Raw genomic sequence first — 16,757 nt, 5'->3', positions numbered from 1 at the left:
ACAAAGAAACTCACACAATATGTACTCACTGATAAGTGGATATTAGCCCAAAACTTAGGATACCCAAGATATAAAATACAGTTTGCTAAACACACGAAACTCAAGAAGAATGAAGACTGTAAGTGTGGACACTATGTGCCTCCTTAGAATTGGGAACAGAACACCCATGGAAGGAGTTACAGAGACAAAGTTTGGAGCTGTGACGAAAGGATGGACCATATAGAGACTGCCATATCCAGAGATCCATCCCATGATCAGCATCCAAACGCTGACCCCATTGCATACACTAGCAAGATTTTGCTGAAAGGACCCAGATATAGCTGTCTCTTGTGAGACTATGCCGGGGCCTGGCAAACACAGAAGTGGATGCTCACAGTCAGCTAGTGAATGGATCACAGGGCCCCCAATGGAGGAGCTGGAGAAAGTACCCAAAGAGCTGAAGGGATCCGCAACCCTATGGGTGGAACAATATTATGAATTAACCAGTACCCCGGAGCTCTTGACTCTAGCTGCATATGTGTCAAAAGATGGCCTAGTTGGCCATCACTGGAAAGAGAGGCCCACTGGACATGCAAACTTTATATGCCCCAGTACAGGGGAACGCCAGGGCCAAAAAAATGGGAATGGGTGGGTAGGGAAGTAGGGGGGAGGGTATGGGGGACTTTTGGGATAGCATTGGAAATGTAATTCAGGAAAAGATGTAATAAAAAAAAGAAAATCATAAAGGAATACAACTAAAATAAAAAGAATTTGTAGAAAGAACTCTTTCACAAGAGAAGACTTAGCAAATCGTTCCCTGCTCCAGGGACAAGAATAGAAACTTCAGAGAAAGTTTGTGAGCATGATGCTGACAAATTATTGATTAGAACTGGGTTGTGCTGCCACACCTAACATCCGGGAGACTCGGGGCTATAGCTTTGTGTGCTAACCTGTGAATATTTCTGGTGAGGAAAAGGGAGAGAATGAGGGAGGTGGAGGAAAAGTGCTGCTGCCATCCCTAAGACGGAAATGCTTACTGCAGTGCCTGGTTCACTGGTGAGTTGGATATGCAAGCTGGCTCTTTAGCATTATGCATGGAAAGATACCTAATGCTCTCCGCACCCTTCTATCCAGACTCTTTCAGGGTTCAGCAAAAGAAAGCAGAGACTCAGAGGAAGCAGGTTACTTTAAGCATTTAGTCTCTGGGTTTTGAGTTTCCTCCCTGATAGGACAGACATAAAAAAGCCTGCCTCATTTAATGTATACATTAAATGAAAAAGGGCACAGATTCAACCCTATAACTCACTGGTTCATTCATTCATTCATTCATTCATTCGTTCGTTCATTCAATTAATTGCACTCTTGTGGTGTGTTGCACACTCTTGTAGTGTTTTAAGTACTCTTGTGGGTGCTGGGGATAAAATGATGGGTCACAGACTGGTTGGAGTCCTGTTGTACTTCAGTGGGTTACAAGCGTTAAGCACAGTTACTGATTCTAATCATACTTAGAATCAGCAGTAGGGAAGACAGCTGGTGTCCCAAGGGAGATGATCTACATCTACGGTCAGGAGAAGGTTCCCTATGGAGGAAAGTGGGCGAATGGGAGGGAATCAAGCAATAAAATTGGAGGGTCAGCAGGGAAAGGGAGGGAGGTCACAAGTGCTGTGTTTTATGAAAAGATAAGGAGAGAGGGAATATGTTTGGTGGAGATGCAGTAAGGTGTGGGAGAAGGAGGTTCCTCTGCGGACCCATGCTGAGGCATCCCTTCCCCCTGAGGAACCAGCCACTATAGAATAGTTTATTCAGGGCATGGGGATGGAAGTTGTGAGGGTAGTAGGGACAGAGAAGGAGAGAGAGAGAGAGAGAGAGAGAGAGAGAGAGAGAGAGAGAGAGAGATTAGAGGAGTAGAGGCCAGCCATAAGCACATGGAAAGAGAAGGGGAAGGGGAATGGAGGGGGAGCAGAAGGAAATGGACAAAACAGGAGCAAGAGGGCAAGAGAGAGTGGAGGGGGCAAGGAGCCCCTTTTATAGTGAGTCAGGTATGCTTGGCTGTTGCCAGGTAACTGTGGGGCGGAGCCTAGACAAAATGCCAACAACAAGAATATTGTCTACTCCTTTACCTCCATGGGTGGTTGGTGGAAGAGAGTTGTAGAAGGGTGAGTGGCCAGATGAAAAGACTATTGGTTAACAGATAGACAGACGAATATATAACGCGAAGATGAGAAAACAGATCAGTGAGTCCTTGATGTAGTACATATGTATAATTTAATAAAAGAACACCAAATCAATACTGCATTATTTATGTTTTCCTTGTCTCGTTGAGTCTTTCAAATAACTCCTAGACACAGGGAGCATGGCTTTCGTTTAGAGGCTGTAGTAGAGGCAGAGGAGGCCAAGTCACTGGACAGAACCAGAACTTGAGTCTCCTGTCTTCCTATCCACTCTCCCTCCTCTCCTCCACCATTCTGTCTTTAAATACCAAGGTGGTCATGGGAGGACAGAGGCCTGTCTCGGTTCACACCTCTAGGCCTTTGGGAAAGGGGAGAAAGGAAATGGATCCTTACTGAGCAGATCTCTTGGTCTCCTTTCAGGTCAAAGTATTTTCATGGGAAGAAAGTGAATGGCGACATTGAGATCCGAGTGGAACAGGTACGTGGTAGCCCCTTCCCTAGCTCTTTCCACAACTGCCCTTTTCTGAACTGGGGACATTTCCAAGAGCAACCTTGCTTCCATCTTATGTGGTCATAAATTCTGACTGTACTCGGGAGTCTCAGGAAGCGCCAGAATCTTCCTGTCCACTAATTTGAAACCTTTTGAGCACATCAGTCAGAGTGTGTGTGCATGTGCGTGTGTGTGTGCACGTGCACGCGCATGTGTGTGTGCAAATGGATTTTATTATAGTGGCTTATAGGCTGTTGTCCAGCTACTCCAAAAATGGCTCTCTACAAATGGAAGGTCTAAGATTCTAGTGGTTGTTCCTTTGTTCAGAAAATGAGGCTGGAAGACTCAACTGGTCAGCATATGCTAGAATTCCAAAGAAGTAGGCTTTAATGTCAGCAAGGGAATGAATGCACTTTCCAGAGAGAATGAGAGCAAGCATGCAAAGAGTGAAAGCTTTCTTCTTCAGGGTCCTTTATATATGCTGCCACAGAAAGTTTGTCCCAAATGAAAGGTGGCTCTTCCCACCTAAAAAGGTCTGGATGACAGGTGAATCATTCCACTTCAAATGATTTAATTAATAATAATAATAAAACCTCTCATAGATGTACCTAGCAGTTTGGGTTTTAGCTCATTTCAGATGTAGTCAAGTTGACAACCAAGAATAACCATCACAGATAGAGAATTTTTCTTCAAGGGAAATATCAAAAGGAGTTCATGCTACAAAACTGAAACAAGCAGAGATGCTCAGAAGGGAAGCCATGTGTTTCATCTCCCCCCCCCCACCCCCCGCCCAGGGCTCTAAGGCTTTGACTTTGGCTATGGAGTATAGGAGATGTATTAGGTACTTTCCTATTACCATGGCAAAACATCATGGCCAGGACAATTTATAACAGAAAGCATTTAATTTGGCTTAGGATTTCAGAGGGCTAGAGTCCATAATGGTAGAGCAAAGGCAACAGAAATAGCCGAGAGCTCACGTCTTGATCTTCAAGTAGCAGGCAGAAAGAGACACACTGGGAATGGAAAGTTTTGAAAATTCAAGGCCAGCCTCCAGTGACACACCTCCTCCAACAGCGTCACACCCCCTTATCCTTCTCAAACAGTTCCACTAACTGGAGACCAAGTATCTAGATACATAAGACTATGAGGGCCATTCTCATTCAGACCACCATAGTGGACGAGCATATGTTTGAATCTTGACTCTCTTGTTTCTAGGTGTCTCTTTTCTTGTGTCATTGTAGCTGGGATTAAATTATTTGAAATATCAAAAAAGAACAGAATTGAGACTACCATTTTTCTCTATTACTTATGCTAGCAATATCCAGGTCTCTTATTTTATGTAGAAAGAAACACTGATTAGATCAAATAGCATAGGAAATCAGGACTGGACTCTAGACTTCCTGATTCCTGACCAGGGACTCCCCAATTAAGTAAACTAAGACACTCCATTGTAGGAGCACCATATGCCACCTTAGGAGAGCACATCACAGCAGAGAGCAATGAGCTTTCATGGCCAAGCAATGATGGAGCCTTCTCCAGCTCTTCATCTGTCCTCTCTTGATAATAGTGGCATCAGCTTGTGCTGGTGGGCTTGCAGGTAAGATTGCATGAATTACGGACAGGGTATGTCCTTCTCTTCCTCCTCTATTTCTCTTGCTTTCTCCTTTTTTTCTTTCCCTTTTACCTTCTCTGTCCTCCTTTTTCGTGCTTTCTCTCACCCTGTCCCTCCTCCCCCTACTGATTCTTGCGCTGATAATGGTTGAGATGGCGATTATCTCTCCTCCCCCCCCTCACCTCTTCTATCCCCCTCCTACTCCATTCCACCACGACCCTTCCTCCTCCTCCCTTTCTTCTTCTTACCATTCATCAGTGAATAAGAATAAAATCAATTGGAAGAAACAGCATTTGTAATGCAAGAACAGGAATGGCCTATCTCCCCAGCCCCACCCCTTGCTCTTTGTGTTTTTTTGATCTCTGTGAGTCAGAGGAAGGGAGAAAACTCCTGAGCATCAAATTGTCGGAGTTGGCTTCATATTAAAACACCTACAGTTCAAACTTCAGTATGATTTGGTGGCTTTTAAGTCAATCCAATGTCTACTAATTTTCCTTTCATGGCAAAAAAAAAAAAAAAAAAAACAGGCTATTTTTGTTCATTTTACAAATATTTGCCAGTGTCTACTGTGCTGGATTGCTCATGTGGGGAAGGATAAGGAAGCAGTGGCCCCATCCATAAACAGAAATGGCTTTGAGCAAAGAGTGCTTTTTGAATTGGATTGAAGAGTAGATGGGCTCTCAACACATGTGGAGCTGGTGACATGGACATCATGTGGGGTTGTGGCCCAAGGGCAGAGCAAGTTGGTCAGTACAGGGTTAAACACAGTCTCATTGTTTGACTCCAGTATAGAACTTACTTTCTTCTCTTGCCCCTCTCTCAGTGGAGAGTGCCACCTGGACCTTTCACCATGGTTGCAAATCTGTACAGTCTCCCTCTGCCCCCACACCTACCCTCTGACATGTCCTCTTGACCCCGTATCTTAAGATTCCCTAGTCTTTCCACTGCTGTCCCCAAATTGTCAAGGATCTACCTTGGTTGAGCTCATCCAAACGTTCAGCCAACAGTCTGATATCTCTGTTTACTAATCTCCACTTTACTCTTCTTGCCAAAACCAGAGTGATCTGTCTTTGTGTGTGTGTGTGTGTGTGTGTGTGTGTGTACCACTTCTGGCGTCCTCTTCTCCCTGGCGTGAGAAAGGAGCCCTGATTTGGCTGCCGTGTGTGCGACGAGCTGTCCTGGGGCCGCAGGGGCTCCCTGAGTCTCTCATCTCCCCGGACGGCGCTGAGAAACGGATGCTTACAGTGGTTTTTATGAAACTATGCGTAGTGTGGGGTTTACAAATCCAGACTCAGGACCTTATTCTTGCACAGCAACCCCTTTACCCACTGAACCGTCTTGCTAGCCCCTAGAGGGATATTTCGAAAAGAGTGAATTGGGAACTTTAATGACTTAGCTTCCTCAGAGACTCCCTCCCTGAGTCCTGTCTGAATCTGGAAACTCGGTGGGACTGCTCTCAAAAACTCCTCACTGCATCAGAATACTTTAGCTATACATTTAGGGATGGATTATTTGCCTGGGGGTAGGGGCCATGACTGCTTGGATCTCATTCTGTTAAGTAGTAGCATGGGTCCCAGCCCAAACTAGAACTGAAGGAAATATTTGCAGAATGAATAACTGACAGATTCCACACATTCTGGCTGCGTGTCACTTTCCAAGAGTGATAAATCACTGCTTCTTATTCTTTCTTCAAAAATCTTGGTTTTCTGTAAACCATCTGGCAAATGTTTAGTTGCCAACCAAGCTGGACCTACCTCATCTCCTTTGTGGTAACTTCAAGGCATGCTTTCACATCCCCTTTGTATCCTAATACTGCCTTTGGCCCAAGTGGGAGGTACCAAAACTGTGTGCAGGAATGGGCATCCGATGGAGCTGCTATAACCACCCAGGGATACTGGGAACACTTCAGGAGTCTGTGAGGGCTAGAATCATGATGGAAAATGTTGGCTGACTCAGACATTCTTATTTCTAGTCATGTAGAGCCAGAAAGTAAATTAGTCAGGAAACCAATTAGGATGCCATTTAGCCATTTGTCTCTGAAAGACATCCTTTCTCAAACTCTTTGAATGGCTTGTGTTTGGCCCATCTGGATCAATGGGTGGGTCTCATAAGCAACCCCAACCCCTTGGAAATTCACACTCATCCTCTAGCACTGTAAAGAGAAGTATTAGGATAAAAGCCACTGTTTAGTCTAAGCTGGCCTCTCAACGAAGGGCCAGATTAGCCAGATAATTGTACTGTCTGGGCTTTGTTGGACAGAGTCAAAGAGTTAGTTGTGGTTGGCCTAGAGGAAGCCTCCACCCCATCTCTCCACCCTCTTCCTCACAATTCCAAAACCACTTGCCTGGCTGTATCCGAGCCAGGAATCTGAATGCCCAGGGAGGCAAGTAGAGAGTTGCTTCACTTTGCATCTGATTACCCAGCCGCCTCTCCAGGGTCAGACTGTGGCATCCTGGTGGGATTAGAGAGTATTTGGCCAGTATTGGGTTTGGTCTGCCAAGCTCTCCTGTTTGTATTTGAGGCCAGATAACTTTTCCACAGACACAAGTCACTCCTCTATGAGATCAAGAGGTAGGGTCTGTGGATGAATAGATTAATGTTAAGTAGACCTACAGACTGAGAAAGTTTTCTACTAGGACTGAGTAGCAGGGAACCCTGGGCCTGGTCAAGCTGGAAATGAAAAGAAGGGAGGAAAGGATAGGGGGAGCAAGAGAGGGAGAAGGAGAGAGAGAGAACTGGAGTGGCCATATTCAGTCTTTTCTCAGTGTTAATGGAGATATCAAGGCAGACAGAACCTACTCCAGCAATCTTAGAGTCTTACATCTGAGCACAGGAGACTCCCTTTGCAGTATCTGTTCTTGAATGATTGAAAGGGAAATAGGTCGAAGTGTTTGGACCAACAGAGCTTGTACAGATTGAGGATCTTCTGGACCAGAAGTGTCTCAGATTGATTTATGTATTTATTTTCCCACATACGTGATGACATATTATAGGAGGGAAGCTGAATCTAAATACAAAGTTAATTTCTGTTCACCATGTGACATGTACACTGAATAGAGATTTTACACAATATTGTCGACCATCCACCTAAAACATCTTCAGGTATCAATTCCCTATCAGAGAAGTAAGGGTAATAATTGTAGCCCCTGGAGCTACACTTATTATATGGACTAGATAATTAATGTATTCAGTGTAATTTTCTGGAATGCTTGTTTGTGCTCACTAAGCTGCAGTTATGGTTCTTGCTCTCAGTTTGATGCTGCTGCAGGCTTCATGATCTAGTACAGCCTTTAGAATACCTGAATATGACAATCCATTCCTGCTCCCAATGTACCACTAGATAGACATGCTTACACAGTATTCTAAGCAGATTCAGGTGAGAGGTCCGATGGATGAAGCACTGTCTGCAACCTGGAGTGCCCTGAAAAATAAATGGAACAGGAGGAGACCAAGGTCTATGAGGAAGAAGGAGAAGGTCAGGGAACTGGAGATGTCTCCAATAGGTCCCATTTCACTCACTACAAACATCTGCCACCGGAAGGAGTGTAAGTAATTTAATTTAGCCTTGTGCAGAAAGGTTAAACCATCAGCAGAAATGAGTAGTGGAGAAAGAATCTGAACCTGGATTTCTGTGTTCAGCCACCACCCTATGTTGTTTCACTGAGGTTAGAGTTCAAGCTAATGGTGCAGTCCTGCAGGGAGAGGGGTTTCAACTTTGTAAACAGAAGCCTGGAGCAATACAAATGATTAATGGACTGACCTGTGCTATAGGTAGAGAGGGTATCTCCTGTGCTAGAAATTCTCTGGCAGAAACTGGGCCACTAAAAGGTGGGAAGGATATTTCACAGTAAGTTAAAAACCAAAACGGAGTTCCATTAGTCTCTTTCTGAGCTGGCCTTCCTAACTCATGTGGCCTTGCTGAGTTCCAACATGGTGTGGGTTTCCACAGTGTAGTGGATTGTTGGCCAATACAACCTGAGAGGGCACTGGGAGCAAAGAAATTGGACAGGGGATTCAGAAGCCCTGTGAGTACTTACAGAGAATAAACCACACTGGGAACCAAAGTCAGTAGACAGAGCAACTTTACTCTGATTGCTCTGACTGAAGGCTTATAAAGTTTTGGGGGACTGAGGGCAGGAATACCCAGGATGGGCAAATGTCATTAGCTGGGACCTTAGGGTACCTGGAATGCTTCATTCACATGGGGACGAATTTCAGGAATCCCAAGTGCCACTGAACAGCTTTTACCAGGAGAAAGGGAATTGATAAACTAATTGAGGCTACGTGACATTCCTCAGGTAGAAGTAAGGGTGTGTAGGCTTGGAATTCCCCACTCTAGGTCAGAGAAGGAGAAGACCCAACGAAGAAGGGATGATCCAATATTGGCCAGAGCCTAGAGGCTATCCATCCATGGTAGACTTCAACCTTAATTAGCAGAGTTTACCCACACATTGTGTGGCCGGGACCAGAAGGTGCCCAAGGTGATGGTGCTGCCATCAACCTCATCTTCAGATACTTGCAAAATAGATCTTGGATTCAGGCGTGGCTTGCATGATGAATGAATGCATGGATAGAGGGTTGTGCTTTTGGCTTTTGGCTTTGATGAGCATATGAGCTTCCTATTGGATGGTATAGAAGAGATTCTTTCTAAAAAAAAAATTAAAGTCATGAAAACAACTGGGTCGGAGCTAAAAGGAGGGCAGTATTATTCTGTTCCAGATTGTTTCCAATTAGAAAGGTAAAGGGCAGGGGAAGTTGAGAAGGCAGTACAATGTTTTTTTTTTTTTAAAGGTGTCTTCTGTTGGGAACATTTCTTCATATTATTTTGATGGCCCCTGTGTTATTATTCAGGTGACAATAAAGGTTGTGAGATTGTTCTTGTTAAAAAAAAAAAGCTGAAAAGTTACAAAGTGACATCTGTTGAAAAGCCTTCACCTACTTTTCCCCTAGACGCGCTCCTTTTCCACCACATATTAACCACTGCACTACCACATACTCCTTGATGGGGGGATTTTCCAGAGAGGTTTCAAATGTACAAACGTATGCCACTATATGAAGCTGTAAAGTGTGTTCCTGTATGGTATTTGATTGGTATCTGTTTAGCTCTGTTGTTAAGCTGATATAGCTTAGAGTTATCTGTGAAAAGAATCTCAGTGGAGGTATTTCCTAGATCAGATTGGCCTGTAAGCATGCCCATGGGTGTTGTCTTCACTGGTAATTTATCTATGGAGAGCCCAGCCTACGGTGGGCAGCACCATTCTCTAGGCAGTTGGTCCTGACTAGTATAGTACAGAAAGCTGACAGTGAACCTGCTTACCATTCAGCAAGCACTTTCCTTCCTGGTTCTTGTTGAGTTTCTTTGACTATAAAGTGGGTTCCTTGCTCAGAAGTAATGCTGTATGGATTACCAAGAAGTCCTTCTGTTGGGATCCTGCCTTGATTTCCCTCAGTGAAGCTGGAAATATAAGCCAAATAAACCCATTCTTCCTGTGGTTGCTTTTTATCAGAATATTTTAACCATAGTGACAGAAATGGGAGTAGAACAGTCAGACCCAGAAGTGGTCCTAGCTATTTCAGAGGGGTGCAGTTAACAAGGACTTAGTACAATAGGATCAAAAGGGGAAGTCACAACAACAAGCCACAACAATCTTCATTCATGGCGGTCACTGCCATAACTGTCCAGGAAGAGCTTGAGCCCACATCCCCACTAGTGTTATGGGGACAGCTACAATCTGTCTAACTACTGTTGCTGGCAATGAAGCTTCTGTAACTAACATTAGAAGCAGATGGCCTGATGCCTCCTCCCCCACTTCAGTTCCTACATAAATAACACCCATTGGTAGAATCAAAGATGAATATATGTGGCAAACGAATGTGGGACATAAAGACTTGTGACTTTGAGCTCTCATGGTATAAGAGAGAATCTGGAAGATGGATGTAGGGCTGAGTCATAACAGTATCCGACCCAATCTACTCCTTTATCTGCCCAACATGCACACACTTTCTCTTGTTCATCTACACTCAGCTGAGCACTGATTTTTCCAATATTTTTTTCACAATTGTTTTGAGTCAGGTTATCTCTGGGTAGCTCTGGCTGTTTTGAAACTATGTAGACCAGGCTAACCTTGTACTTGGAGATCTGCTTGCCTTTGTCTTTTGAGTGTTGGGATTAAGGGCATGCTCAGTTGACAATTTAATTTAACTTAGAATTGTCCATGAGAAGTTGTCCATAAGCAAACAGCGCTATTTCATCCATATTGCCTAGAATGCTGTCATATGGACATGTAAGAATTATTTTCCATAAATTTGCTATTGCAAATGATGCTACAGCTGTCCCTTAAGATTTTTGATAGTGTGTCTAAGGAATTCATTCCTCCCAGGTGAATGACTCCATCCAAAATTGGTGCCTGTAATGGATGCTGTAGTGTATGTTGAAGAATGAAGGGTTGGGAAGATGGCTCTGCAGTTAAGAGCAGGCACTGCTCTTGCAGAAGACCAGACTTTGAGGTAGCTCCTATGGCAGACAGATCTCTCGCATAGGCTCCGCCGGTATTTGGATACTTGATTCTCAGTTGGTGGCACTGTTTAGCAGAGGTTTAGGTGATGCCACCTTGGTGGAGGAAGTGTATCCTAGGAGGCAGGCTTGGGGAACAAATGCCTCATGTCACTTTCTTGCTTTCCCAGTTTTGTGCTTGTATTTGAGGAAGGAGGTGAGGGTTTCCTGTTTCTGCCACTGGGCCTATCACCTGCTCTCTCATTGCCATGGACTCTTCTCCCTCTGAAATCATAAGCCCAAACAAACCCTTCCTTCTCTAAGCTGCCTTTGGTTATGGTATTTTATCACAGTAACAGAAAAGAATCTTGTACAGAGTTCAGTTCACAGCAGCCAGAGTGTGTGTGGGGAGGGGAGCTCACAACTGCCTCAACCTCCTCTTTTGGATTCCACAGGCACTAGCACTCACATGTACACATATATACAGATGTACACACATGTGTATGTGCAAACAGGCATGCACTCACACACACACACACACACACACAGGGAGGGGCAGAGAATTTGAAAAACAAAAAATAAATCTAAAAAAGAGAGAGACAGACTGGAGGACTTTTTCACTTCAGCTGTTAGACTCGATCTCAGAATCTCAGAATAGCCCTCAGCCCTCTTTTAGACATGCCTTAGGAAAAGAGAGATGCCTGCTCAAGGTCATACCTCTTTCGTGGTTGCAGTTCCAGTCAATTCTATGAAGATCCTTGCCCCTCCGTTCCAATGTGAAGCAGCCATGAAGGCCGATCCCCACCTCACAGCTCCTTGTGGCACTGATAGTGTCCTCTCCTGAAATGTCCACGTAGCTCATTTGTATTCTCCAGTCTGTTCTCATATTTTCCATGCCTTACAGTGGTGGCGCTCCCTACAGTGTTCATTAATAAACTTCACTCAGGCCAGGGTCTATCTCAGATCTGCATCTCAGAGGATGTCAAACCTTCAAGATCCCATTTACAAAGTTGATAGGTACTAAGTACTTAATTCTCTAAGGAGGTCCTGCAAACGATCTGCAAGTCTCACCAGGGCTAGATTTCTAGGACTGTACTCAAGCCCTCGATTCTAAAACCCATCCCATGTAGAACAATGGCTGTTCCTGGACAAGCACTGATGCTGAACTCTGAGGTATTCCATGGCTTGATCTTCCTGTTCGACCTCCCTGGGTTTGAAACTCACCAGAGCTTGACATCTCTCTACAGAGCTGAGTCCGGCTACACTGATCCAGTAAGCCTTGTTTTGCTAATACAATCCTGCAAGATTTATTTGTTTGGCTTGGATTACCGTGACCTCAGATGTTCTGTTTTGTGTTATTTTTAAAAGTGTGCAGATCTCCTTGGAGGCCCTTTTCTCTTCAAATTTAAGAAGCAGCTGGGAAATGGGGAGGGGTGTGGGGTGGGGAAGGAGAAAAGAAAAAACAGGTGGGCTACTAGGATGTAACCATAACCCGTCAAGCCAAGGATGGTCTCTCTCCTTTACCGTGGCATTGATTTGTGTGGGTTTATAAGCTTCCTGGCTCTACCTGTAGACCCATCAATTTAAGTGGAGAAACTGGAGAATGTGGTAACCGTAGCAACAGTAGCAAACTACCACTGAAGCAGGTCAGCACAGTGAGTGCCTCTTGAGTTTGTGTGTCACCTCATTTAATCGTCAGCGATGACTGTTACCGAGAAAACTGAGGTTCGGGGGACGTCAGTGAATTCACCAGACATCGACCCACAGTGTGTAAGCTACGTTTGAATTCGATCAGACTTAACCAAGGCAGAATCTTCGTCCATCAAAGCGCATGAGTCAGGATAGGCGCTGATCTTGAATATTGTCATTAGAAAACATTTGGCCTTCCTCCTTGTGTCTTGGCTCCTTTGAGTACAGAAATCTCATCTTGCTCTTTTGATCTACTGGATATGTTACACACTCATTGGTGGTGTTCTTCAGCACACAGCTACCCTCTCCTGACTCACCCTAGTAGCCCTTACCATTGGATGTTTCTGGCTTGTGGTGGCAAAGTTCTGCTGTCAAAAGTTCTGTTTGTTATTTTATTTCATCCCAAAGGTTACACTCACCCTTGACTTTAAGTACCTTTAAACCACAAAATGAGTGTGAAAGCCTGCTCTCTGGAGCTCCATTAGTGAGTGGGCTTTGAGTCCCAGCTGTGCAACTTTGTATATGACTCTGAGGAGTAGCAGAACTTCACCATGCTACCAGTTCCTCATATGTGAAGGCCTGAAATGAGTTACCATATGTGAAGCACCCAGTGTAGAGCCTGGAGTAGAGAGAATGTTAGCTTTACATTGAGTTCTTAGCCTGACCACACAATCCGTGAGTCTTTCCTGTGTGGGTCCCCCCTCCCTTTCCTCTGAGACCATTCAGCGATGGTACAGATACAGCTTGGTAATTTACCTTTCTCTATGGCCATTCCAATTCACCAACGCATGCCTTGCCCCCATTAAATAAAGGAGACTCCAGTGGAAACTAGGGTGCTGTCCAAAAGGAGAAATCAGCAAGCCCTTAGGTTTCTTGGAAGGTAGATAATAAAAACATAAACAGAATATGTCTCATCTATACTGCACCTTTATTCAAGAGACACTCACTGGACCCTGCTTTGTAGTGGTCTTAATGATATCCTTCAACCTCAAAGAGTTCATCATCTGGTGACTGTCATACATCATGGTATATGGTTCCCAGAGATTTCCTTGCTGTGGGACATTGTCAGTAACAGCTTCAGAGAAGCAGGTGATCATCTGGGATTTGGAGAAAAGAATTAAGGGAGAAATCAATAAACAGATGTGGACATCGGACTTTCCAGCTAAACACCATGGTTTATTTCTTAGCTTGTCACATATGGAGAAAAGATCAGATGATAGCATGCATGAGAAAGGAATGTTCTGGTTGATTTTAGCTGTCAACTTGACATAACTGAGAGTCACCTGGGACGAAAGTCTCAGTGAGGGAATGTCAACATTTGGTTGGCCTGTGGGCATGGCTATTGGGAATTCTTAATTAATCCAGTCCAGTGTGGTCAGAACTGTTCCCCGGACAAGGAGCATAGAATATACACAACAGTATAGAAATGGGAGATCGAGTTGAACTAACCAACAAGCAATAATTCATTCTTTTTTTTTCTTTGCTTTTAACTGTGGGTGTGACACAACCACTGTGGGTGTGACACAACTGGCTGCTTGAGCTCCTGCCTTGTTTTCTCCCAAAATGATGGACTGTAACACGGAATTGTAAATCCAATCAGTCCTTTCCTCTCCTATGTTGCTTTTAGTCACAACAATAGGAGTATAATTAGGGCAGTGAGGGTGAGAGATAAGTCTGGAAAAGAGAGTATAAAGGGAACCTCAATTTTATAGAAACCTCCATTACATCAAGTTGTAGGCAGGCCTGCAAGGCATTTCCTTAATTAGTGATTGATGGGAAGAGCCCAGCACATTGTGGGTGGTACCATCACTGAGCTGGTGGTCCTGGGTTCTATAAGAAAGCAGGCTGAGCAAGCCACATGGAGAAAGGCAATAAGTAGCATCCCTCCATGGCATCTGCATCAGCTCCTGCCTCCAGGTTCTTGTCCTGTTAGTGTAAGCCAAATAGACCTTTTCCACTTCAACTTCTTTTCTGGTCATGTGTAAGCCGCCTGTGGCCACACTAACTGGATTCCTGAGTGGGAGGCTGGAGCTGTATGGAAGAAACAGCGAGAGAAATAATGGAGGCCAAGACACATTTCTGTTTAAGGCCCCCAAGTTTACTAAGAGTCTGTGCTTATAAAGGGGGGAGGCCCATTCCCCGCCAATCCATTCTTGATGCCTGTTGCCAGCCTGTAGGTGATCTGCTGGATGCTGTCTTCAGAATATCTCAAGGGCCTCTCAGCAGGTAGCTCTTAGAGAAGAGCAGCAGCAGGTGACAGAACTATAGAGCCATCTAAGTCAGAAGGCTCCACCCCAGGTGGTCTCAAACTCAGTGGCAGCAAGGTCAAAGCCAGCCTACTCAAGGCTGGGGGAGGCTACAGTCATGCTGTTTTATCACAATAGAAACCCTAACTGAGACACTGTGCAACTGAAAAGTGTGTCCTAGAGGCAGCAGGTACACTAGTCAGATTAGCCTGTGGAATGATGATGAGACTGTATATACACACTTAAATGTATTTGCTCTTGGCCAGTTTGGGAGATGGACATAGAAATTGTGGTTGGAGGCTGGAGGCAGACACCTTGCATTCAATTTGCTGAAGGAAACACCCAGTCCTTGGTTACTGTCCTTAGGTAGGAGGCGTGAAGGTGGATGCTTGTGCAGTGGAGGGGCCACCGCTTTTATCTTCTTAGTACCATCATCATATCTATCATTTCTATTGGAGAAGAGAAGAGGTGACTTGGTTTCCTTAGAACAGAGAGACCATATTCAGACCCACATGATGGAGTCCAGCTGGCATCATTTTGAACAAGCCACTGTCAACTTTACCTTCTACATCACCTTAGCTGGTCATTTGCCTTGGACTGCTCTATTCTCTGTACTCCATGTACCAGTCTGCTAAAATCCTGGGCTTGTGACTCCTGCACATGGCCACCCTCCTGGCTCTCTTTGCCCTTCCTCATACCTCTATCCCAGCTCTGCCCTTCAACTTTTGCTTGACCACTCCACATTTTCTGCTAGCCCTACTGTTTTCTCCACCACTTAGGGTCCGGCCAACTCCCTGATAAAAGGATCCCCACAAAGTTTCCCCAGGTCTGCCAGGGGCTACAACCCAGGTGTGCTTACACACTGGATGTGAGCCTTCGAATTTTAGTAGGGATCCCAGGGTTATTAATTAATTCAGGGCGGAACCTATCATGAAACAGCCCAGAAAACCAGAAGGAACCAAAAGGACGTCTAAATGCCCAGCAGGGAAAAACACCATTTAATTGACTTGGATGACTTCACAGCAGAACCGTGTCTGGCTGTTATGCTAAACTGGAAATGAATCTATTATACTGTCTAAGGAATCTCCCAGCCCACCCTGAGCATGTCTCCTGAGGAAGGGAGTGGGGCCGACACATAAACAGGACTTATGCATGGAAATGTCTGGGCACATTGTTTCATGCTTAGAAGCTGATATCTGAGACCAGGTTTGTATGTTCTCCAGTGCCTGTCTCCTATATTCACAGGAGCTTCCCCAGTGCACTACTTTATGTTGGAATAGAATTCACTATAAATCAAACCTGTCTTGGGCCCATCCTCAATGAGCTCACATTTGTCCTGAGAAATTCCATGGATGGGATTGTCCTATGATAGCACTAAGCCCAAGGGCATCTGTTCTCATGCTTCTGAGCACTAGGCATCTGCTGAACATTTAGTGTGTGCTTCTCTGTCTCATCCTCATCAACTCCCTGTGGTCAGTAGGTACCATAAGGTCCCCCATTCTCCAGAAGGAAACCAGAGCTTGCCCACAGCCCCACGGTTTATGACTCATTCAAGTCAGCCTGACTCTGGAGACCTGGTTGACAGTTCCTTCATGCTGTTTACCTGGCTATGTATCGTGGACACATAGCCCCCTTAAAAGGCTTCCCACCTCATTTGTTCATTTTAGACTCCAGTTCTCCTCACCCCAAGCCATCCTGGTTCATATCCCACACCTGGGCTCACATACATCTCTCCTGGGATATCCTTACTTCATGTCTTCTCTCTCTCTCTCTCTCTCTCTCTCTCTCTCTCTCTCCATATATATATATATATATATATATATATATATATATATGTATATATATATATATATATGTATGTATATATGTCACAATTAACTTCAGAATTGTTTCCACACTGTATCCATCTCCTCTTATCTGTGTGTATTCATGGTCCCCTGTGCACATGTTTACCATTGACACTTAACAGATAATGTTTTTACTGCAAGTTCACCTGCCTGTCATTCCCACTGAGAACAGGGCAGGATCAGTATCCTACAAATAGAGAGCCTCTCTGTGCTAAGTGATAGAGCTGTTG

General features: G+C 44.6%; 1 protein-coding gene across 2 annotated transcripts in view; it reads left to right on the top strand.

The window, feature by feature from the left end:
• Window positions 1–16,757, top strand: part of Syn3 (synapsin III) — a 438,182-nt gene that overhangs the window by 50,402 nt on the left and 371,023 nt on the right. For both annotated transcript variants that reach the window (XM_021173742.3, XM_029482726.2), the window contains exon 3: window positions 2,571–2,628. In XM_021173742.3, the coding sequence (XP_021029401.1) occupies window positions 2,571–2,628 (58 nt within the window). The remainder of the gene's footprint in view (window positions 1–2,570; window positions 2,629–16,757) is intronic.

The sequence above is a fragment of the Mus caroli genome, unplaced genomic scaffold, assembly GCF_978045245.1.
Source record: "Mus caroli unplaced genomic scaffold, Mus_caroli_1 scaffold_9, whole genome shotgun sequence".
Taxonomy (NCBI): domain Eukaryota; kingdom Metazoa; phylum Chordata; class Mammalia; order Rodentia; family Muridae; genus Mus; species Mus caroli.
The sequence above is the reverse complement of the archived record's forward strand: the minus strand, read 5'-3'. Positions and strand labels throughout refer to the sequence as shown.